Source organism: Myotis nattereri (genome assembly GCF_964212035.1).
Source record: "Myotis nattereri genome assembly, chromosome: 3".
NCBI classification, from domain to species: Eukaryota; Metazoa; Chordata; class Mammalia; order Chiroptera; family Vespertilionidae; genus Myotis; species Myotis nattereri.
This window is the reverse complement of record NC_138077.1, coordinates 24,117,300-24,140,550: the sequence shown is the minus strand read 5'-3', so window position 1 is coordinate 24,140,550 and position 23,251 is coordinate 24,117,300. Positions and strand designations below refer to the sequence as shown.

At 47.0% G+C, this 23,251-nt stretch overlaps 2 protein-coding genes and 1 pseudogene across 5 annotated transcripts in view; 1 reads left to right on the top strand and 2 right to left on the bottom strand.

Annotated features, from left to right (window-relative positions):
• Positions 1 to 10,266, top strand: part of LOC308516038 (NACHT, LRR and PYD domains-containing protein 1b allele 5-like) — a 44,404-nt gene extending 34,138 nt beyond the window's left edge. For 2 of the 3 annotated variants that reach the window (XM_081086773.1, XM_081086771.1), the window contains one exon: positions 3,468 to 3,778. In XM_081086773.1, the coding sequence (XP_080942899.1) occupies positions 3,468 to 3,751 (284 nt within the window). In that variant the 3' untranslated portion in view covers positions 3,752 to 3,778. Of the gene's footprint in view, positions 1 to 3,467; positions 3,779 to 8,780 lie in introns of those variants that run through there. The other variant, XM_081086772.1, reaches the window with a different exon arrangement.
• On the bottom strand, positions 4,520 to 7,245 carry LOC308516855 (histidine--tRNA ligase, cytoplasmic-like; annotated as a pseudogene). Its single transcript has 3 exons — positions 7,118 to 7,245; positions 5,909 to 6,254; positions 4,520 to 5,680 (listed from the first exon to the last, which is right to left on the bottom strand). The product of its transcript is annotated as a histidine--tRNA ligase, cytoplasmic-like (transcript).
• A 3,280-nt stretch (positions 10,267 to 13,546) lies between the features above and the next one.
• IL12A (interleukin 12A) lies at positions 13,547 to 22,438 on the bottom strand (the record flags this gene model as incomplete). Its single annotated transcript, XM_081085955.1, is given in 8 exon segments — positions 13,547 to 13,702; positions 15,970 to 16,113; positions 16,219 to 16,260; positions 16,340 to 16,381; positions 16,785 to 16,898; positions 19,605 to 19,768; positions 19,771 to 19,882; positions 22,394 to 22,438. Coding segments are annotated over 8 exon segments (819 nt in total).
• Positions 22,439 to 23,251: the final 813 nt, after the last annotated feature.

Here is a 23,251-nt window from a genome sequence, read left to right as displayed (position 1 = left end):
TTATTTCCCTGGGCTCTCCCGTCGATGTGCATCCATCACACATGCTCTTGGGTCGGTGTTCCTCGCTCCACATCCGGTTGTGGGCGCCTGTGTCCCAGCGCCTCGGGCCTGGATAAGGGTCCTCCGTGGCCTGCCCGGCCTATATTCCCATTTGATTCCCCACTTCTCCCCTTCACTCAGCAGAACTGTGAGGCAGGGGGGGTTCCTTGCAGTCCTTAAGGGTAAGGCCGTACCTACCCATCTTTACATTTCATAGCACTGCGCATGGAGCCTTCGTGTAGGAGACAGTGCACATAGTTTGAGTGAATGGAATTGTGAATGTCCATGTGTGCGTTCATTGGCTTCACTGTTTTTAGCTATTTCGGGGTGAAGCACCTCCAGTTCATTTAATAGAGGAAGGTCTCAACTTAGTTTCTTTCAATTAAATGGCAGAGACCAAGGCTCAAAGGTTGTGAAAATACAGTGGAGATTTAACACATTAAACAATACTCTAAGGAGCCAGAAGATGGAATTCGTAGTTCAAAAATGCAAGTCCAACAAGAATTCACAAATCTAAGTTTAAAAGCCCAGACCCAAATTATATGAGACAAGATCTCAAGCATTTAGGGACCTCACATAGGTCTCCAAATTAACCCTTTCACCAAAGTACCTTTTCTTTTACTATTATTGTAAGAAGGTATGAATCTATAAAAGCAGACAAACTCTCTATAAAATGAAATAAGATATCTATCCACACTTTCTAGAGCAGGAGACCATGAGGATGACATGTGTGGTTTTACTGTATATTGCTATAGAGATGTTTGTTATTTTTATCAGGGCAACACCAAAATAAGTGAGGCTCTGGAATTATTTTTAAAACCTAACTACATTGAGATACAATTTTTTCCAGTTCTATTGAGGGATATTTGACAGATAAAATTGTATATACTACAGTGTACAACATGATGATTTGGTATACGTGTACATGATGAAATATTTATCAATCAAGTTAACACATTCATCACCTCACAGTTGCTTTTTATTTTAGTGGCGAGAACACTTAAGATTTACTCTCAGCAAATTTTAAGTATATAATACGATACGGTATTATTAGCTATAGTCACCATGCTGTACCTTAGATCCTCAGAAATTACTCATAACTGAGTGGGACATAGTTTTTATTTGATTGATTTATAGGACAAGTTTTTCTTCTTTAAAAAATATGTTTTTGTTGATTTTAGAGAGAGAGGAAGGGAGAGGGATAGAGAGAGATAGAAACATCGATGAGAGACAAACATCAGTGGACTGCCTACTGCACGCCCCCTATGGGGAATCGAGCCCGCAACCCAGGCATGTGCCCTGACCAGGAATCAGACTGGTATGCTCTTGGTTTATGGGTCGACACTCAACCACTGACCCACGCCGGCTGGGCAAGTTTTTCTGTTTCATGCAATTATTTGGCTATTTAAAATGAGCCCAGGTGTCGTGGCTCAGTGGTTGAGTGTAGATGAACCTTGCCCAGGTTATGGGCTTGGTCCCCAGTAGGGGTTGTGCAGGAGGCAGCAGATCAGTGATTTTCTCTCATCATCGATGTTTCTATCTCCCTCTTCCTTTCTCTCTGAAATCAATAAAAAATATATTTAAAAATATTAATAAATAAATAAAATAAAATGAGTTCCAATAACAAGTAGCTAGAAATAGAGTCAAAACAATCAGATTCACCCAGAAAGATTAAGGATTTCCAACTGTTTTGGAGTTGACAGTGTAGGATCTAAATAAATAAAGATTTTTCGTTTGTTTGTTTAGGTATTCCCTCAATATTCTTTGAGATGTCCAGTCACTAGCTTGGTAGTTTCAAACTCAGTATATCACTGTGTTGCTTTTAAAAATATGATCAGCCCTCAGCCCGAACAGAATTATTTTGAGATCTTGTTAAAATTTAGGCTCAGAGTCTGATACAATGAGTTTTGGGATGGTCTTGAGAACTTTCATCTAAATAGGTTCCTTTGCAGTTGTTTTCATCAACAGGAGTTTTGAGAGCTAGGAGCAGTCGGCCATGTATCAGGAAACCACCAAAGGGCGAAGGCCTTCTTTAAGAACCCATTCTTCAGTCTAGAAAAGTGGTTCTCAACTTTCCTAATGCCGCGACCCTTTAATACAGTTCCTCATGTTGTGGTGACCCCCAACCATAAAATTATTTTTGTTGCTACTTCATAACTGTAATTCTGCTACTATTATGAATCGTAATATAAATATCTGATATGCAGGATGTATTTTCATTGTTACAAATAGAACATAATTAAAGCATAGTGATTAATCACAAAAAACAATATGTATTATATATGTGTTTTCCAATGGTCTTAGGCGACCCCTGTGAAAGGGTCGTTTGACCCCCAAAGGGTTGGCGACCCACAGGTTGAGAACCACTGGTCTAGAAAGTTAGAGAGAGGAGGCCCAAGTGGAAAAGGGTCCAAGAACAAATGTTAGATCCACATGAATAAATTGTTGTCTTTAGAGCAGAGGTGCTGCAGTCCTGGAGGAGGGGCAGGAATTCTTCTTACCTCTCACTCCCTTCTCATATCCTCCAGTATTTGTCATGCCTTGAGGATCCTTACCCGGAACTCCACAACCTGTGAGCTTGGCTGCATCATAGCACAAAGTGATCGTTGCAAATCTAATTTAATGATAGTGCTAATATTTTTTATGGGGCCAGTGGTTTGCATTGGCAAATATATGCCCTTCCAAGATTACAACACTGCTTCTCCGAGATCAATAGCTATTACAAATACCATTCCATGACTTTCCTATGGAACGTGCTATTCCCCTAGTGCCAGGAGATGGCGAAATAGAGACTTCAATGCAGACATCTTGCGCGCATTTATATGAGATACAAAGGTGGGCAAGGGCAAAGCTGTATATTTTTCTTTTTGAGCCACATAAGTTCTTTTTGATATTTGAATTTTTTTATTCCAATCTGATTTGTGCTGTTTTATGAAAGTCACATTTGTAATTATGAACATTATACCCCAGTTGAATGTTATTATATAAAAGAGTTCCCTTTACTTCTTAAGGTATTTTGGATGGCAAGGATTTTTTGGCATTTAAATTTATTTTACAAGCAGTTACAATTACTACAAATGTAGTCTCCTTTCTTTTTTTAATCCTCACCCGAGGATATTTTTCCATTGATTTTTAGAGAGAGGGAAAGACAGGGAGGTAAATCAATGTGAGAGAAACACATCGATTGGTTGCCTCCTGCACACGCCCTGACCAGGGCCTGCGCCAGGGAGGAGCCTGCAACAGAGGTACGCTCCCCTGACTAGAATCGAACCTGGGACCCTTCGGTCCGCAGGCCAAGTCTCTATCCACTGAGCCAAAGTGGCTTGGACTAGAGTCTTTTCTAATAGGAGGAGAATGCATTTTCATTGTAAGTAGTTATCAATGATTAAGTGTTGAGAGGAACTACTGAATTCCTCATCTGCTTTTAGATGGAGCCAAGACCCTGTTAACAGACGATCAGTTGATTACCCTTGCTGGGAAGTTGGGGAAAGATTGGATAGATATTGGCATTGACAACCTGGAGTTGGACAGGAGCGATATTGATGATATCCAGAAGAAGGAAGAAAATGTGACAATTTGTAAGTTTCGGATGCTGAAGAAGTGGCAAGACAAGGAGCTAAGCAATGCCACAGTCCAGAATTTATATAACTGCTTGAAAAACGTCTCAGCTGAAGTCCAGGATGTGCTGGAAGGTGAGCAGGAAATGGTCTGAAGTCATTGGCTTGGAGTCAAGCTGTGTCTTTGTGGATAGCAAATTTCCACTGTAAAATGTGAGGCTTGTTTATTTGTAAGCTTGGGTTCAGATTACTACGCAAATGCCGCAGTGAGCTGGTGGCCTGTGATAGCCTAAGTAATGATGTTATGTGCACGGAGTCAGAGGGAGGGGTTCAATCCCAGCTCAGGTGCTGGCTAGCTTTGTGACTAAGCAAATTCTTTTTTTTTTTTTTAATATATATATTTTTTATTTCAGAGAGGAAGGGAGAGGGAGAGAGAGATAGGAACATCAGTGATGAGAGAGAATCATTAATCGGCTCCTGCCTCCTACTGGGGATTGAGCCCATAACCGGGGTATGTGCCTTTGACCGGAATCGAACTGGGGACCCTTCAGTCTGCAGGCCGATGCTCTATCTACGGAGCCAAGCTGGCTAGGGCTTTTTTTTTTTTTTGGTGGTTGAGATATGTTATTGCACCTTTGGTGACTGGTTGTGGGGAGCGGTCCCTGCTGGTGTAGCACCCTAAAGAGGCGGCCATCTCAGGCCCGGTCCCTGTAGCTTAGGAGCCAGACTGAGCCCCCGGGGCTTCCTACGGAAAATGGCACGGTAAAATTACCTGTGATTATCGATAAAACCATCACAAAGTCTCAGTTCTGACTGCTCTTCAGGTTTTCCACTGGAAGTTGCGAAGAGGTTGAAGGACATAGGCAGAGCTTTGTCTTAGCCTTCAATGGTGCCGCCCACTTTCCCCTCATAGTTTGCTCAATTCAGCAGGTGCAAAGGGGCTGGCTCGTTCTCTTTCTGATTTCCTTCACAAGGTCTTCTCTTCGGACATCCACCTCTTCTCTGCTGGCCACTGAACGGAGCCTGATGACCCCATCCCGAGCTCCTGATGATGGGATGCCTGCCTCCTCACAGTACTGCAGCTGGTTCAGTAACTTTGGGTTTTTCTTGTAAAGCAGCTCAGCCTTGATCCCGCATCCCACAGCTCTGAGACGAGCTTCAGTCCCTCCTCCAGCAACGTCTGTGCGGATGCTACAGCTCCTGTGTCTCTGTGGTCCATTCCTTCTCCTTCAGCACCTCCAGCCTCTGCTTCACACTGGAGAAGACCCGCTCCACACCAATGCTGAGCCCCACACATGGCACCCTGCACTCTTTGGGGTCAAACAGGCCCATCAGAGCGCCCTCCAGCAGCCACACTGCCCACACCCAGGGCTCTTCCCCTGCCTGGGCTGCAGTCTATTGCAGCACTGCCTCATAGACCACCCCAGTACAGGAGTCCAGCCCTCGGGCAAGGCTCAGGTTGAAGGAGATCTTGTCAGCAATGCCAAACAGGGCCAGGCACTTAAACAGCAGCTTCAGGTCTCCCAGGCCCTCCAAGGCCTGCTTGTTTTGAGGATGTTGAGGACCCTGGAGCAGCTGTTCCACCAGGGATACCCGACCGAGCTGCTCGCCATAGTCCCCCAGTGCGGTCAGCCACCCGGGTGCGAAGCCCTTCTCTCCCACCATCTCGTTCTTTACTTCCTCCCAGGACACCTTGTCCAGTTTGTCCACTGACGAGCAGATGGTGTGGACCTGGCTGCCAGGAACCCCACAGATCGCAGACATCCCATCTGGGATGTGCCCATGGTTCACCTTGACCAGGAAGTCACCTGTCTCTGTGAATTCAGGATCTGACACATGATCTTCAGGCACTCTGCATCAGGGGTCCTGGGGTCACATAGCCCAGCAATGTCAAAGTCACACTGGTAGAATTCCCGATCTCGGCCCCGGGCCGTGGCTGGGTTATCCTGCCGATTTACTTGTGCTGTGTGGTAGCGCTTATTGTTGGTCAGTTTATTCACTGCCAATTATTGAGCAAAAGGAACAGTGAGGTCATAGCGAAGGGACAGCCGCCCCCCACCCTGGCCCTTCAGGTCATGAATAAGCTTTAGAGCAGTGGTCCTCAACCCTGGCTGCACATTAGAATCACCTGGGAATCTTTTTAAAATCCTGGTTTCTGGGCCTCATCCTCCGGAAAGTCTGTTTCTTTGTTATGGGGTGGGACCACAACAGTAGTAACAAAGAAACAGAATTTCCGGAGGATGAGGCCCAGAAACCAGGATTTTAAAAAGACTCCCAGGTGATTCTAATGTGCAGCCAAGGTTGAGGACCACTGCTTAGAGTCTTCCCCATACTTTGCAGTCAGTGTTTCCTTTAGTTCAGACACAGGTGTAGCAATTACTTGTGCACCTTGGCGCTTGAAGCAGCTGATGATTATATCAAACACCTTCTCCCGAACTGCCATCTGCCGGGGATTGTGGTCTCTTGTGCCGTTGGGGATTTTGAGCACAAACTTGTGTTTCCCTTCCTCAGGCCCCGCTGTGTGGCTGCGCCTTCATTTTCAGTAGTTTTGCCAACTCCTCCTCGATCTGCTCAGTGCCGGCCTTCTGCTGTTTCAGTTCCCGCACATGCTCTCCCTGAAGTCGCACCAGCTCCTCAGCGCACCCTTTGCCATACTGGCTGCAAACTGGAGAGCGCAAATTCGTGGCCTAACTTTAAGCCTCTTGGTCCCCATCTGTCAGATGGATGCAAAAACTTCTAAGTCCTGGTCTGTTGTGAGGACGAAAAGAGGTCCTGCATGCATGTAAAGCTTCAGGCAGCTGGCCGGTGTGGCTCAGTGGTTGGGTGTCGACCTAGGAACCACTAGGTCACAGTTCGATTCCCAGTCAGGCCACATGGAGGTTTGGGGCTCGATCCCCAGTGGGGGGCATGCAGGAGGCAGCCGATCAATGATTCTTTCTCATCATTGATGTTTCTCTCTCTCTCTCCCTCTCCCTTTCTCTCTGAAATCAATAAAAAACATATTGAAAGCTTCAGGCAGGTAGTAAGGCTCTGTAAAGAATAGATAAGAATGTCATGGTGCTTGAGACTACTGGTAGCACAGCCTGCTGGGCCTTCCCCGGCGCTGAAGCAGTGCTCCAGGAGTCCACTGGGTGGCACTAGTGAACCTCAGTTGGCAAGGAAGGGAAGGTGAGTGGGAGAGGCCAAAGGGAGTTGTTCCTGGTCTCAATCCAGAAAACCACAGGGTTCCTTCCTTTGTTTTTAAGCACTTCTTTTTTTTGTGGTTTTGATTTCGTTATATCCAAGATCAAACCAATTCAAAACGTTGGTTATTCTATATTGTTGCCATAGTTAACAAATGCAGTGTTACGTCTCAGAAACCTCAATAGGTCGGAGAGAGGTTTTTATTTGGAATGCTAGTTAAATTTTTATTCCACAAAGGATGCAAAGTGTATACTCGCCCTGAAAGTCTATAAGCACTCAGTGATCCCTCGGATGCTTTCAGAGGTGGTGGGCAAGGTTTCTGAACTCCCCCAGGAGACGTTGGGTGCCGAAGCCTCGCCCAAACAGAGTGGCTAGTTTCGTTGTCGAGGTTTTCATTCTTGTTCTTGGCTGTGTTGAAATTCTGTGGGTTACTGAGGCCCACGTGTGGAAATCTGCTCATTTGCATGTTGGCGCTGTGGACAGCGGTGGCCACGCACGCGACTGTGATAACCAGATGGCTCAGAACATCCATCTCAAACCCTTTATAGCAAGTTGTTATCTTACGTTGTTTGTTTTTATCGGCTCCTGGCCTCACTGACACCTGATTTGCTGATACATGAGAAATACAAAAGGGCTTGTGACATTTTTTGGCAGTACAGGGATCATCAACACTTACTGTCCCAATCTCCTCATTAAATAGGGAAAAAAAATCTGTCCGCTAAAAACACCCCCCCTCCTCTTAATTTACCAATATTTTATGCCCTCCTGAAGCCAGAATACCTGGTTAATTGGCTGAGTTTTATATCTTTATCAGGATGTTTTAGTATCTTATCACCTTTACATTGCAGTGGCTTCTCTTAAGCTCGGGAAACGCAGCAATGAAAGGCTCAAGTCAGTGATGGGTGGGCAGGCTAAATAGCCATCTCAGATGGTGATTACAGAAAATGGAATTTATTTACGGAAAAGAGGGTGGGGATATCCAAAGCGAAGAGCTGCCCAGCACCGAACCCAAGGGGTATTGGATCGATGATGGCAGCATAAATATACTCAGGACAGTGACACAAGGAAGGGCGCAGAAGCAGCAGCAGGAGAGCCTGGCTGGGCTGCCTTGGCTCTCTGGGAAGTCAGAGAAAAGGGGGCCTTGGAGGCAGGTGCAGGGGGTGAGCCCAGGGTGAGCTGCCACTGCCCATTGCTCCCCTGGTTGCAAGTCTCGTGGGGTCCCTTAGAGGTTAGGGGACATATACATGTGGGGGAAGGAGAAGGGGTAGGGAATGGCATGGGCCTGCTCCTTGTGGGGAGAGCGTGCATTGGGGCCTTTGTCCTGAGCACATTTATCTCTGTTTTGCAGGTGGGAATCTTAGGGGAGGCCTCAGGGGAGGGTCTTCATAGAATATGCCCTGTGGCAGCCATGGTGCCACTTGTCTGGTTTTGCTGCTTTTCTGGGCCTGGAGCTGAAATACAGCTGAGGCCTAGATGTTATCTCTGGGGAGGAAAGGTCGGGGGGTCTGCACCACTTGACCAGTGATGAAAGATCAGAGGTCCAAACCGCATGACCAGTGACATGCGAGGGGAGGATGGGTTACCCTGGGGGGAAGTTCTTCTTTTCCCAGCTTTGCCCCTTGCTAGGCATCCGGGGTTTCCTGCCCTGGTGAGTTTCTTTTTTATTTTTTTAATATTTTTTTTAATTAATTAAATCTTTATTGTTCAGATTATAACATTTGTCCCTCTTTTTTCCCCCCCATAACTCCCCTCCACTCAGTTCCCACCCCACCCTCCTCCCTCACTCCCCATCCACTGTCCTCATCCATAGGCCTGGTGAGTTTTTGTACCTAGACCATCATCTTGCTCTGCTCATGTCTAACAACTCCCAGGAATTCCTTTTTCCCCCAAGTTTCTTTTTCTTTTCTTTTTTTTTAAATAGAAAAGTGATTTTATTTCAACACTTGCCCCATTTTTTCCATTAATGAATCTCTGAGTTTGTTTAATTCTTTGTTTTGTCAGGTTTCTTATAGGCAACATGAGATTTGGAAGATGGACCAGAAAAGGAAGCCTCAGGAACTTTTTATCTGCAAAGCACCATTTCACCTGGTCATTGGGTATCGCCTTAATGAGACCTTGAACTTAGTCTCTGGAAGCAACTTCTCCACAGCCAGCCACTCTGGAGCTCACACTAATCCAGGAACAAAGAGAATGTAAAATTTTGGAAAACTTGAGGAAGAAAACACCTTTATAATATCAATATATATTTTTTCCTTTTTGGCACCTCCTGCTCACACCATCCCACCAGCTCCCCAACCCAAACGGATATCATTACAAAGGGTGCTTAATATAACTCAACTCAGGCAGGTGAGACATGTGGTAATATTCTTTTTTGGAGTAGTGTGTACTCTGAAATTCTTACCAAGTGCTTGAAACACTTTTAGCAATTAAATAGTGGTGCACTTAAACGTGCACCGATCTAGTTTAGCTTTTATCGGGTTGGCATTAAATAACGAAGAGAGGTTCGCGATCTTTCAGCCTCCACACAGACACACGTGCCGCTGGGTACAATCTATCTTTTCATGTGGGATTTCATTTCTGCATCTCACCTTACTAACCTCTCTGGTTAGTGGCCCGTTACACCGTCAAACCAGTCATGTTGCCTGGTCCTGGAGTGATGAGAAAGGAATGTCATCCTCTCCCCATCACAGGGTTGATAGGCTCACTCACAGGTGATCTCCTCACCTTACCGGGCAAGTTCGCCTGGATCCATTGTCAGAGTTGCTGTCAGAATCACCGGCCCAAGCACTATCTGTCTTGGCTTTCACCCTGGGATCGTTTACTTTGGGGGTGGGTGGGTGGGGGTGGGGAACGCTGCTCAGAAACAGCCTCAGCAGGACCACTGAAACGGTCATCTCTTCTTGAAGAAGACGCGCCCTCGGGGATAATGGGTCACATTGGCTCTTGATAATTGGGGAAGTGTTTGTTTGTGTTTTGTGTGTATAGGTGTTGTCGCTCTTCCAGAATCATGCCTGTGGTGATTAGCCTTTCGGATATGTTTTGTTAACTTATTTGAAGACACTATAAATTACCATTAGTCTTCTGCCCTCATTAGCTGGAGCGTTAAAATGAATCTCAATGAATTAAGCAGAGAGACACACTTTATTGTTTTGCCTGTGAAGAACAAATTTACTTTATAGGGAATAACATTTTTAACTGTCCAGGATCCTGTGGAATTCAAATCAGTGTCACTTTAATGAGTTTTGTTTATTTAAAAATTGTACTATATTTTAGGAAACACGTGGAGTTTTAACATTCAGAAGTGTAAACTACTTAAAAGGACTTGAATTTTTTAAATGTTTATTATTTTTTTTATAAGTTGTTTTTCCAAGAAAAGCATAATTGCAGAGGTGCTTTGTATATCAGCTGGTTTCCTAGCCATTTTCAACCTTTTTCATACTATGGATGAAGGGAAGAAAAATAAACCGACATGTATGTGTACAGTGCACACGGGCTTCCTTGTGTTCTTACTTACACGTGGATTCTCATGGCATCGTGCTCCTCGGTTGCTATTACTGTGACTGGATGTTGGCTGGTCTTGCGCCCAGCGGTCCAGGTCTTGGACAGAGGCTGAGTGAATGTACCCACCTCCTCCCAACCCCCTTGACCTATTGCACCCAGAGTTTGCACAGTCTCACTCCAAGGATGCTTTAATTTTTTAAAAAATGATTTTTTAAAATACATTCTATTGTTTTTTTTACAGAGAGGGAGAGGGATAGAGAGTTAGAAACATCCATGAGAGAGAAACATCGATCAGCTGCCTCTTGCACACCCCCTACTGGGGAGGTGCCCACAACCAAGGTACATGCCCTTGACTGGAATCAAACCTGGGGCCCCTCGGTCCGCAGGCCGATGCTCTATCCACTGAACCAAACCGGTCAGGGCTCCAGGAATGCTGTAGAGCAGTGGTTCTCAACCTTCCTAATGCCGCGACCCTTTAATACAGTTTCTCATGTTGTGGTGACCCCCAACCATAAAATTATTTTCGTAACTAATTTTGCTACTGTTATGAATTGTAATGTAAATATCTGATATACAGGATGTATTTTCATTATTACAAATTGAACATAAAGCATAGTGATTAATCACAAAAACAATATGTAATTATATATGTGTTTTCCAATGGTCTTAGGCGACCCCTGTGAAAGGGTCGTTTGACCCCCAAAGGGTTGGCGACCCACAGGTTGAGAACCGCTGCTTTAGAGCTTCCCCTCCACCCCTGGCCATGGGAAGGTGTGCTTTTTTTTGAAACCAGGTGGATCTGGGTTAGTCCCTCACCTGTGCGGCTCTCTAATGCATTGTTCTGCATTTGGAACTCATGTTATTTCACTGTATTGCTTTAGGGCAAAAGTTTCCTCCTCGGCTTTGTCATGTGGAAGCACACTTTCACTCCGTTGTCTAAAGAAGCCACTGTAGGTGCCGATGTCGAAACGTGCTGTCAGGAGGCGGTGGTTCCAGCAGCCGTCACAAGGCCCTGTGCGAATCAGAGCACTGCTGGCTGAAGGGCAGGTGCCAGCCGGGTAGCCTGGATGTGGCTGCTGGCATTGCCCTTTTCCATTCAGTGTGAGCATGTCTGATAATGGCCCTGTGGCTGCTGGAACTAAAATAGAGGCCCCGGGGTTGAATTCTGAGCTCAGGTCCCAAACTTCTTCCTGCTTCTCCGCTGAGACCTCCCGCTCTGCGGTGGGGCCTCCCAGGGACTGAGATCCAGTCTGTCCCCACCACGGTGCCCATCAGTCTCTCCCAGTGGGACAGCCTGCAGGTGGCCAGCCATCGTCCTTCCGTGGAAGCCCATCCCTGCTGCTCGCTGTGACCTCTGGCCTGGCCCCACAGAGACAGGGCCCGCGCTCTGCAGTGACAGCCGTGTTTTATTGTCAAGCGAGTTGGAAAATCGAAAGGATGGTTTTGTTCCTTAAGAAAACCTAATGGCAGGGAGGAGCTTGGAGGAGCTCAGTGAGTGTGGAACTTCTCCTTGGCTGTAGAGGCCGATTGTGAAGGGAAATCTCACCCGGACCCTGCACTGGCCAAGCATTCAAAAGTGGTGCTGCTGTGGCCGGAGGCACTACCAGGGCTACTGTGGGGTTACCAGGGAGCCCTGCCAACCCTGACCTACTCTTGTCGGGCGGTGTGGGGACCAGCCGATGAGATGGCTACTAGCCTCTCTCCAACGATCGGGAGTTTGTTTCTAACACATCTGCCACGGGAAGCGATCATGTCCCAGTTGACCAGTGTGGCGTGCTGGCACGTGGCTTCCGAAGGAGAGTAACCACGTCATCCCAAACGGTGGATTGTTTAAATCAACGGGCTTATGAATTTGGGAGACTCCTGTCTGCGAGTCACTCGTGGGTCATTCCAGTTTATGGAGGAATCTCTAAAGAAAAGAAGGTATGTGATGGGGTCTAGCTTCACCAACGATTTCTATCAAATGGGGCGAGAATCTGAAAAACGAGTAATTTGCCACACAGATGAGGACATGTGTTGGCCAAACACATTTCCCTCGCTGTTCACAGGGATCTGAATTGGGATCTGGTGGGAGGGTTCACATGATGGCGGGGCGGGGGGGGGGGGGGAGGGGGAGGGGAGAGGGGGGGTACTCTGAATAGTTTGTTCCCAAGGGCACAATATGATTATCAGAGTACTAAAATGATGCGATTCCATCACGTGCATCTTTTAAAATTCACATGGTTTAGAGAATTAACAAGATGGAATTTAATATTTGGGTCATTAAGAGCACCTCTCTTAAGCCAAAGCAAGGCAATTATCCATGTGGTTCAGGCAGAAGTTCTATATAATTTAAAGCAAATGGAGAATTTTTCTCATTGTAATTTAGAAACAGCTTCCCCCTGCGGGCCCAAAGGGTCATGAAAATTAGAATAATTTAACTAGAAGGCCTCTTAATGATGCTTCTCCCAGTTGGAGGGTATTATTATGTATTTGTCTAGTGCACAGTATGTTATAGAGCTGTGGCTAGCAGGGAAAAACATGCTCCTGTGTTTTAGACTCAGATGGTGAACAAAAATAAAGCGACTCACTCGAGGACTTCAGCATTAAAATGTATCTGGCCTAACCAGGCTCCCTTAAAGCAGGTGATTAAAGTCATTAGGAAATGGGTAAGAACATTGCCACAATCGTTCCTAGGTAATTCTGTTCAGATTCCATCGGTGTTTTCAGTTTCCCCACAACGTGTATTTCTGACACTGAAAGTACTCCAATTACATTAGAGAAATATGAAAATTACTTTAATTCCATCATCTTATTTTTAGAACAACATCAGGTATTTCTCAAATCCATTTGAAAATAAATATTTTAATAAATATGACATAAATAAATATAAGTTAGCTCACATGCCTTCACGAACACACCCTTCTATAAATAAATATTTTAAAATAAATTATGCTTGAGTGTTTCCACAAACACTTTGATATAGAAATAGCTTATAAATTCCTGTTTTTCTAAAAATCACACACAGTGAAGAAAACGTCCCCCTTTAGCAATTTGCTTATGAAAGCTTTAAAAACAACTTACCCCTAGTAAATATGGAATATACGCGAGGAAAGGACCCATTTAAGTAAAGTAGTTACATGTTCAACTTTTGGGTGGTTGACTAATGTAAACAACAAGAAAATTACTAGCTTAAGTAGGACCAGGTCAAGCCACTACCTCCTGCACAGCCTATAAAAATTGCTTTGGTTCAAATGACTTTAAGGTTGGGCGAGACCTGAGCCTTTTTAGGAAGAATTCAGATAGCTCATCATCCTGTTGATAGTCACTGCGCGGACTCTGAAAGCGTGAAGGAGGATGCAGAGCTTGACTTTTGTCTTGTAAAGATCCAGTTCTTCCAGGGCGGGTTGCTGTGGCACAGCCGCACTGTTGAAATCCAGGGCCTAGGAGGACGGATAATGAGAATGGCATACATGGTATTCCAAAACTGAAGCATTCACCCATAAACATGGGGGAAGCCAACACGTGTCTCAGAGCCTGCAACCCACCCCCTCATTGCATCTCCTAAACCCAATCCACTCTCCCAGCCAGATGGCCAGGCAGAACCTGAAAGAAGAAATTCCCATGATCCAAGCACATGTATCTTCACTGAGCTTGGAAGAGACCCTGAAAGCGGTTTCAAATGCCATCAGTATTTTTAAAAATATTTTTTTCTTGACTTCAGAGAGGAAGAGTGAGGGAGAGAGAGATAGAAACAGCAATGATGAGAGAGAATCATTGATCGGCTGTTTCCTGCACACCCCCTACTGGGGATCGAGTCCACAACCTGGGCATGTGCTTTTGTCTGGAATCGAATCTGGGAGCCTTCAGCCTGCGGGCCAACGCTCTATTCACTGAGCCAAACCAGCTAGGGCTGAAGTCTTTTTTAGAACAGGGAGGTGATGGATTGGTATTGATCAAAACTCTCTATCGGTACCAAGGTGTTTACTGCAGAAACTCGTTTGTGTCAGATAAATAAACTTGGCAATGGACTTCTCAGGTTTAACCCTTTGATTTGATAACTCAAAGCAAGACCTTATGTTTGCACAATGATCGGTAATCTCAGTTTTCACAAAAAGCCTAAAAGAAAGGAAGGGTGGGTCAAGTCCTCCCATTTTACATAAGGAGAAACTGAGGCACAGAGGTACCAATGGCTTTGTCATAGTTGTCTGATTACTGGTAGAAATGACTCCAGTGCCTCCTCTTTGAACATGAAATTATCTATAATTCTGTAGATGGTAAGATTCTTTGATGCTATATGATGTTCAGTGCCTATCAAACAATTTGGTGAAAGAAAGAGAGAGAGAAAGATTCCTTTTCAGACAATGATTTCTGACACTGTATTTTTATCGCATGCCTGGTCACCAAAGCATTGACCTTGCTGTTTCTTATGTGAATACTAGAGCCCTGGTGCATGAGATCTGTGCACTCGGGGGGTCAGGGGTGGAGGGTGGAGTACCTCAGCCCAGCCTGCCACCTGTCGCAGTCCAGGTACCCTCGGGGGATGTCCGACTGATGGCTCAGGCCCCCTCCCTCTGGGGAGTGGGCCCAAGCCTCCTTAGCGCTGCTGCAGAGGCTACCAACACCGCTGCTGTGCTTGCCAGCCGTGAGCCCGGTGGGAGTGCACTGACTACCAGGGGGAAGCTCCTGTGTTCAGTGGCTGCCCCCTGGTGGTCAGTGCATGTCATTGTGACCGGTTGTTCTACCGCTTGTTCAATTTGCATATTACCCTTTTATTATATAGGATTTCTATGTTTTGTATTAGCATTATGTGCTATGATGATTTAGAAACTATAAACCAAGTTCTTGTCTCTGAGTAACATTGTGGCTCTCCCCAGGTGACAGGCCATTCTTTTATTTCATTCGCACTTTGGTTCAGAATGGGTCAGGCCCAGGCACTAGCTCTGTTTGTTTTCTCTGGTTAAATTTGCAGATGTGTAGGCGGGCCTGGAGCCTTTAGAAGTGAGCAAGAAGGGTAGTGCAATCCCTTTGCTGGGGGCTTAACCTGGCTCTGCCATTTGGAAGCTGTCTGACCTTGGACAAGTGGCTGTCTAAGCTTCGGTTTCCTCCTTTGTACAGAACCCATGTGGTTGCTGTGGGGACGACATTAAGAAAATGTGTGAAAACATTCGCAGAGAGCCCGGTGCACACCACTTGGTCAACAAATGGGTGGCTGCTTTTCTAAATGTGTCCTGCTTGTGTCTGCTCTTTCTCTAGAGCCGTGGTTGGCAAACTGTGGCTCGCAAGCCACATGCGGCTCTTTGGCCCCTTGAGTGTGGCTCTTCCTAAGCCTTAGGAGTACCCTAATTAAGTTAATAACAATGTACCTACCTATATAGTTTAAGTTTAAAAAGTTTGGCTCTCAAAAGAAATTTCAATCATTGTACTGTTGATATTTGGCTCTGTTGACTAATGAGTTTGCCGACCGCTGCTCTAGAGCGGTCGCCAGCCTTTCGGACCTCACGGACCACCAGTAGTCTGCGGGCCACCAGTTGGCGACCGCTGCTCTAGAGGACACCCTCAAGGCTATAACTCCGTAGGGGTTTTCGGAGGGGGCATTTCAGGCCTCTCCCAGTCCAGGAAGGGCTGACTGTATACGTCTGCATCTGGGACTCTGATGGGCTGTCTAGGCATGAACAAGGTGCTCTCACTGATTGGATGAAGGCCTTACCTGCATCAGCTCATCAATAGCTGCCAACATGTTTTGGTCCAGAATGATCTGCCTCTTAGGATCCATCAAAAGCTTTTCATTTATGGCCTTGAACTCCACCTGGTACATCTTCAAGTCTTCATAGATACTACTGAGGCACAGGGTCTGGGTGATATGACAACACGGGGAAGAAACAATTGAGATGAGCTAGAAGTGTTTTCTTCCCCCTCCCCTGCCCATCGTATTTGAGGAAAAAGTTCCGTGTCTCACCGTCATAAAAGAGGCCGTTCTGGAGAGCAGGCAACTCCCATTCTAGAAGAAAAAATAATCAGACATCAATCAATGATATAAATTCATAAAATGAGTTGAAACCTTTAGTTTTCTGACTTATAGTTATGAAAGCGATCTCTCTGGAAACCAGGCAATTCTCATTCTAGAGGGAAAAAAAAATCACACATCAAAGATATTAATTCTTAATATAAAATTTTCTGACTTTTCCTCTCAAAGTTATGTTTTTTTTTTTTATTGTGGTTAAAAATAACTAACAAAAAGTACCATCTTAAGCCCGTTTCCATAGTGTAATGGTCATCACGTTCGCCTAACAAAAAGTACCATCTTAACTATTTTAAGTGTCCAGTTCAGTGGTGTTAAATATATTCACATTGTGAAAAACCATATCTGTTTTTATAAATTTTTCTCAAATCTAACTTTGAAGGGGGATCTCTTAAAGTTTCAGGATGGTAGAGACCAGAAACATGCACATTTTTGTAAGAAGATGAAGTTTGATACACAGCTTTTAATTGCATGATGTGCATTGGGAGGAATGTTGTCCATACCGTGGTTAATTCCAGTGGTAGGCAGGCTTCTACGGTGCTGGTTTTATCTTTTGTGATATCTTCATGATCAATCTCTTCAGAAGTGCAGGAGTAAAATTCTAATGTTTGTCTGGCCTGTAAAAGTCATAAGGAGAAACCCAGTTTATAATATTAATACGGTACCTGGCTCCCCATACCCTGGAGTGCCAGCAAAACACCTATTATTCCTTTGACCTGTAAGAAATTCAGGGTCTTCAGGAGACAAAAGGAAACAGGTCATTTACACTCTCTCTCCCTCTGTTTTTCGGACGTGTGTCCCTGGATGACAGGCTTTTCCATTGTGTAAACACCATAAATCATTTCAACGGGCTGTGCTAATCAGAATCTCCGCCACGCTGTGACACTTGCTCCTGGTGAAGGCGTTTTTTGCTTCTGCCAAAGCGCCTGTGTTTTATGAATATCTTGTTCAATTATAACTTCTAAAGGGGAACTGTTAAGGTCACAACGTGATGGATATAACAAACATGCAACCCTAAAGACAAATTGAGATTTAATTTGTGGTATGCACACACACACACACACACACACGTCATCCTATAAGCACCTTGGAAAGCATTGTCGAATATAATAATGAAATTTATCTTAAGAAGTTGATGACTTTTTGATTGAAGATCGAGATCATTTTCCCACTCCACAAGCCTGGTGTGTGCCAGGCACTGTGCTAGGCACTACGGAACATGACAGAGAGGAGGCCTATGTTCTGTCCCCAGGATTCCAAGTTTATCCAAGGGGATAGGCAAGTGCCCACATGACTAGGAGACAGGTCAGCAGGAGAGAAGAGCTGAGAAGGCTCTGAGGAGGAGGTGGAAAGGGAAGCAAAGACTTCGCCAGAGATGGCACATCTGCAATAGGAAGATTAGAATGTTGGCCGGCAGAGGAGGGGGAATTTCAGGCAGAGGGAACTACATGAGCCATGAATCAAAGCTTGAGAGTTCAGAACATGTTTGGGAACAGACAGTAAAATCCCCATCTGCGCTGGGCAGAATAATGCCCCCGACACACACCACCCAACAGATCCACCTCCCAACCCACTGGAACCTGAGAATATGTTGTTACATGGCAAAGGGGAATTAACGTTGCAGATGAAATTAAGGTTGCTAATCAGCTGGCCTTACAATCAAGAGGTTATCTTGGAGTATCTGGGTGGCCGGATGATAAGTGGAAGAGGGAGGCAGAAAAGTCAAGGTCAGAGTGATGCAGCATGAGAAAGACTCAACTGGCCATTGCTGGCTTTGAAGATAGAAGGGGGACACATACCCAGGGACCTCAGCAGCCTCTAGAAACTGGAAAAGGCAAGAAAAAATAATCTCCCTCGTCTCCAGGAAAGGTTACAGCATGGCTGACACTTTGATTTTAGCCCAGCAAGACCCGTTTTGGATTTCTGACCTCCAGGGCTGTCAGATAATACATTTCTGTTGGTTAAAGCCACTAAGTTCATGGCGATTTGTTCCAGTAGCCAAAGAAAATGAATACACTCTTCCTAGAGTTGCTCACACAGACCCGGGCAGCCACTGGCCTGAGCGGGTTGTCAAAAGTTAGGTTTGGAAACGTGGGCCCGCTGTTATAGTTCTTAGGATCTTTTCAAGAGGAGTTGGAAATTTGGTTTCTTTTATGAAAAGACCACTTTTCCCCCCCCAATAGCATCAAACTAAATAAATCTAAATAAAATCTGAAAGACATGGGCCAAACTCTATGAATCTGTGTGCTGGATACGGCCTGTGGATGGCAGGCACTGGGCACCTGTTCTTGGCAAATGTGACACAGGAGTGATGTAAAAAACATCAGACCGAGTTCTGTAATCCCTTGACCTTTAGTGTGACATCTGGGAAAGAGCCAGCCTTTTCATAGAAAGCTTCTGTTTAAATTGGAGCGCCTACATTTTATCCATATTGAACCGTTCTCCAGGAGCCACAGCACTTATCTCAGCAGTGCTCCTCCGGTGAGCCGCCTTTTTAATTAAGATCGATTGAACCGTGCAGAGCAGTTGGCAGCGCACCATGAAAGATAAGGGGAAAAAGAGTTCTTTCAGAAGGCCCCGTGGCATTGAGCTTATTTTAAGATACTCGTAAAACAACAAGCTAAAAATATTCAAGAAAGATTTACTAGAGAGCAGGATGGCAAAAGGATGTCTTTGAAAACATCCGTCTTCGGCCGTCGCAGCAAAAGCAATAGCTCCTGGAGCACTTTTAAAAGAAAAAAAAATTTTTTTTTTTTTTGGCATTAACATAGGAAACCTAAAAAATGAATGAAGCTGTAAACAAAATGAGATAATTCCCTCCCTAGAAAATGAAGGCTGGGCGTGCACCGTCGCAGCTCTCTGAAACGCGTTGCTCTGACAACGAACCGAGTCACCAGACTGAGAAGCTGGTGAGCAGCGTGAGGGGCAAGTCTAATTCATCTCTGTAGGCCCCGGAGCATGGAGGCTGCACCTAATAACGGTTTGCTGGATTGATACGTGTGTCAGAGAAACAGTGTGGGCCCGGCACAATTCATTCCATCTCTGTTGGCAGGCTACAGGGAACACGGTAAATATCCACTTTCCTCTGTGTAGACACAGCCCAAAGGGATGCCATTATAATTTATTACCACTCCTGCTTTCTCTGGGGACACAATTTCACTGAGACTCTTTAGCTAATAGTCGGGCCATTCGTAAAGGCCCCTCTTCCCCTCTTGACAGCCCCTGACAAACGCCCACCATTTCCCTGCAGGTGACCCGGGGTTTGGAGATGCCCCTGCCTAGAGAGGCTTGCAGAGTGGGAGCAAGGACGTGGAAGAGCTCACCTTGTGAAGCGTGCTGCTGACGGCCTTCAGCAGGTTCTGGGAGTGGCCGAGGCAGGAGAACATGCCAGGGCCTGCCGTGGCTGTGGTGGGGAGGTTCCTGGCCAAACTGAGGTGGTGCAGGAGGACCAGAGAAACTGCCAGGAGGAGGCCTGGAAGGGAACGGGGCGGCAGCTGAGGGTGTCTCCCTGACTTGGCCGGCCTCTCCCTTCCACCGGTGCGGGCTGTCTCCACCCATCTACCTCTGCCGGACGCCAACCTCCTCCCACCCTGGAATCTTCCTGAAACACCTGAGATGCATCAGGTCCCTAGAAGGCAGTACTTGATTCTAAGCTGAGAAACCAACTTTCTGCAAGGAACCCCAAAGAGCTCAGACAAGGGTATTGACTCAAACCTCAACCAGAAAGCGTCTCCACTTCACTAGTGGGAAACATAGGCCAGGTGCTGAAGTGACTGGCCCAGACTCACGACCCAGTGCTTTGGAAACAGTGGGGTGACAAAGCCCCAGTGTGCAGTGGGCTGGGATCTGCCCTCTCAGAGCTGTAGCTGAGGGACCCTGGGCAAGAAACCCGCCCGGCCCGTGTGGCTCAGTGGTTGAGCATTGACCTAAGAACTAGGAGATCAGGGTTCCATTCCCGGTTGGGCACATGCCCGGGTTGTGGGCTCGATCCCCAGTAGGGTGAGTGCAGGAGGCAGCCCATCAATGGTTCTGTCTCATCATTGATGTTTCTCTCTCTCTCCCTCTTCCTTTCTCTCTGAAGTCAATAAAATTATATTTTAAAAAAGAAAGAAAGAAAGAAGCCACCCCCTGGGGCCTCCGTTTGTCACTTGGGAAGTGGGCATAACAATACTTAGCTCAAGGGGCTGTTTCAAGACCAGAAGAGCCATGTCCCTTTCAGCGCATGGAAAGCAAGCAATTAGGTCTCCCGCCCCCTCCCTTCGTTCTCCTCTAACTAGGAACGGCTGATTGTTTGCAGCCTCCCGGTGAGCGGTACCGAGGTTCTGCCTCCCCTTGCCGGGCGCCGCCCCTCCCCACCCGAGCCCGTGTCCCGGCCGCCGGGTACTCACTGCGCGGGGGGCGCATGCTGGGCGGGCGCGGACACGGAGCGGCAGCCGGCGGACCGCTGGGCGCAGCAGGTGAGGGCGGTGGTGTGGAAGCCGACCGGGGGTCACATTTTTATAATTGCCCGGAGGCGCGCAGGACTTTCCCCGACTCAGATCACTTGCTTTCTCTCTCTCTCTGTCTCTACCTCAGCTTCTCGGTGACACGTGGAGTTGGGCCCGCGGGGCTGGCGGCGCTTTCGGATTAACTCCCCCGGGCCCCGGCCGCAGTGGCTCGGGACGGCCCCGCCGCCTCCGTCCCGGCCCGAATTGAAAGCGAAAATTCGCGCAGAATCGCCCCGGCACAGGGTCCCCCCGGGTACGCCCGACCCCCTGCCGCCCCCTCAGTTCCGCGTCTCCGACGCCCCTGCCCCCAAATCCCAGTACCCAGCCCTCACCCCTCCGCCCTGCAGCGCCCCCTGCCGACGGAGCGCCTAGTGGTGCTGCCCACTTTCCATCTAGTATAGAGAGGATGTGCCCTGATGGCGTCCACCCGCCAGGTTCAGGATGGGCTTGGGCAATTGATTTATTCGTTCGTTAGTTCATTCGTCCGTTCGTCCGTCCGTCCTCCGTCCGTCCGTCCACCCACCCATCTATCCATTCTATGGTCTACAATGTGCCAAGCGGACATTGTGCCCGGAGCGGAACACCTAGCGGTGAACAGATCCCTTTGGGGCACTGCCAGACCGAATCTACCTCAATGTGTTTTGCCCATGAGTACTATCTTAAACGTGAAAAGGGATGAAACCAGACTATGTAATAACTTACTGTTTTCAAGAATCCAGATTCTTACAGAGTCCAGGAGGGAATCGTGACAATGTAGTGGGATGGATGCTCAGCTCCTGGGAGGAGAAGCCCAGAGAGAGGGCACCTCAGCAGGGGCAATGGGGGTGAAGCAGCAGCAAAGGCTCCCAAGAGCAGAGGTCCCTCCTCAACTCCTCCTCCCCATCTCCCCCACGCCCTAACTCCCCCAAACTGAGTGTTGAAGGATGAATAGGCCTTAGACCACTTCCAGTGGAATGGGAGGCAGGTTCTAGGTAAGGGGAACAGTCACCAGAAGCACAGTCAGGGAGGGGAGGGCAAGTGGCTATCTAGGGGCCCTGCGGCCAGGGTGGGAGACTGGACAGGATGATGAGGCCGTGCCGTGAGATTGCTAGATGCCACGAAAAGGAGTGTACATTCTGCTGAGGGTGGTGGGAGCCTTCTAGGGAAATGGTCGCCAACTGGTCGTCCGTGAGGTCCGAAAGGTTGGCGACCGCTGTTCTAGAGTGTTAGGCAGGATATATGGTCTGATTTGCATGGTGCAGAGATTTCTCCAGCAGTGGCATGGAGGATGGATCCCAGGAGTGGAGCGGAGGGAGCGGTTGGGAGGGTGTGGCCAAGGCCCCACTTAGAATGGAGAACAAGGGTGGACAGAGAGGGGCCAAGGCTGGATAACTCTTCAGGTGTAAGGGCCAGACAGACACTGAGAATATTGAATGGAGGTTGTTCCAGGTCCTGCACAGGGGTTCCTGGAAGAGGGGAGTGAGTTTGGAGGCGACAGTGAGAAGTTCCATTTTGGATGTGCTGGTTTGAGATTCCTGTGGGACTTTTCAGTTCACTCATTTCTACCCAAGCATTAGTCACCCTGGGTGTCTATGAAAGGGAGGGGTGTGTTTGGTCAAGCACTCGAGGCTTCTGAAGGGTCACACTGCACTAAGGCCCCAGGACTTCTCTGTGGAGCCGTTGGTGACCATCACGGTGCAGATTCACCAGTCTTGGAAGGGATAAGCCTTTGGGAACACAGGAGAGAAGAGTGGGTGTTTCTTCTTCCTCTCCTCTGGGTCTCCATTGGAGTTGGGGTAGAGGAGACCCCTGTAAGCCCTGAGATGCTACCATGAACACTTGGCTAGGCTAACCTCTCTGAAGATGGGGTGATGAAGCCAATTAGGAGAAAGCTATATTAGCCCCTGGTCTGATTCAAGCTCTCTCAGTTGTTGGCATCAACCCTTTCCCCTCCCCCCAACAGATCATTTGCTTGAAGATGATGAGGCTTCCGCCTTAAGGACTTTTAGGTGTGTGTAAAGGAGAGCAATAGTTGATCACTAAGCCTCCTTCCAATGCTACTGTCTGAATTCCCCCATGGGGACAGAGACCAATGGGTTGTCAGAAACAATTCCATGTAGCAGATTGTGTGAAGCAAATGACAGGTGCAGAGCTGTGCTGTTGCCATAGGGTTTAGGATGGAGTTAAATATACTTAAAGTCAGAAGTCAAATTTATCACAATTGAGCTATTTCTCCCCTGGAAGGCCGACTCCGATGGAAAGTAATTTCTGTGGCATACGTAAGCACAGGCCTCTCTGCTCAGAAGGCATCCGTGGCCACCAGACACGGTTTCTAACCTGTTCTTTTGTGAAACAGTTCTCTGCACATCCTATAGCCAAGATAAAATGAAACATGCTCTACATGAGGCATTATCAGAGCCATGATCCCCACTACATAGTGTCTGACCTTGTACTGGAAGTCTTGGCCAATGCTATAAGGAAAGAAAAAGACATGAGAGGTTTAC